At 50.1% G+C, this 541-nt stretch overlaps 1 protein-coding gene across 1 annotated transcript; it reads left to right on the plus strand.

Annotated features, from left to right (window-relative positions):
* Positions 1-20: 20 nt before the first annotated feature.
* Positions 21-205, plus strand: H310_12220 (hypothetical protein; the record flags this gene model as incomplete). The annotated part of the gene is made up of 2 exons (XM_008879210.1): positions 21-87; positions 180-205. Coding segments are annotated over 2 exons (93 nt in total), but the record flags the coding sequence as incomplete, so codon positions are not given.
* Between the last annotated feature and the right edge of the window lie 336 nt (positions 206-541).

Genomic DNA, 541 nt, shown 5'->3' on the forward strand with positions numbered 1-541 from the left:
TTGTCTACGATCGATGGAAGTCTGTCATCTACTGCAACACAAAGATTGTGCGGTCCCGTATCGGCCAGTACGCTGCTGCTGTCCACAGTAAGGGTCCCCCGTTGGACAGGGTGTGGGCTTTTCCCGACGACACGAAGATTGATCAAGCCGTATTAGTGCCACATCAAATGGTGCTGAAGGGCTCAACCTGCAAAAGCGCATCTAATCCGCCATAAACGCAAGCACTGTCTCAACCTCCAGGGTCTCACGACCCCAGACGGTTTGTGTATTCATTTCTTTGGCCTATGGGAAGGCAGTCGGCACGATGTTACCCTGCTTCGCGTCAGTAAATTGCAGGAATTTTTCGAAAGCAACTCGGACATCTTTGACGGCTATTCCATCTACGGTGATCCCGCCTACCCTATATCAATGTGGATCATTTCTGGCTACAAAGGAAACAATTTGGGCGAGTCCAAGGAGTTGTTCAACTGTGCAATGAGCCGCGTCCGTCAAGGCATCGAATGGAACTTTGGCCGTCTCAAGTCACTTTGGGGATTTATTA

The sequence above is a fragment of the Aphanomyces invadans genome (genome assembly GCF_000520115.1).
Source record: "Aphanomyces invadans strain NJM9701 unplaced genomic scaffold supercont1.37, whole genome shotgun sequence".
In the NCBI taxonomy this organism is placed as follows: Eukaryota; Oomycota; class Saprolegniomycetes; order Saprolegniales; family Verrucalvaceae; genus Aphanomyces; species Aphanomyces invadans.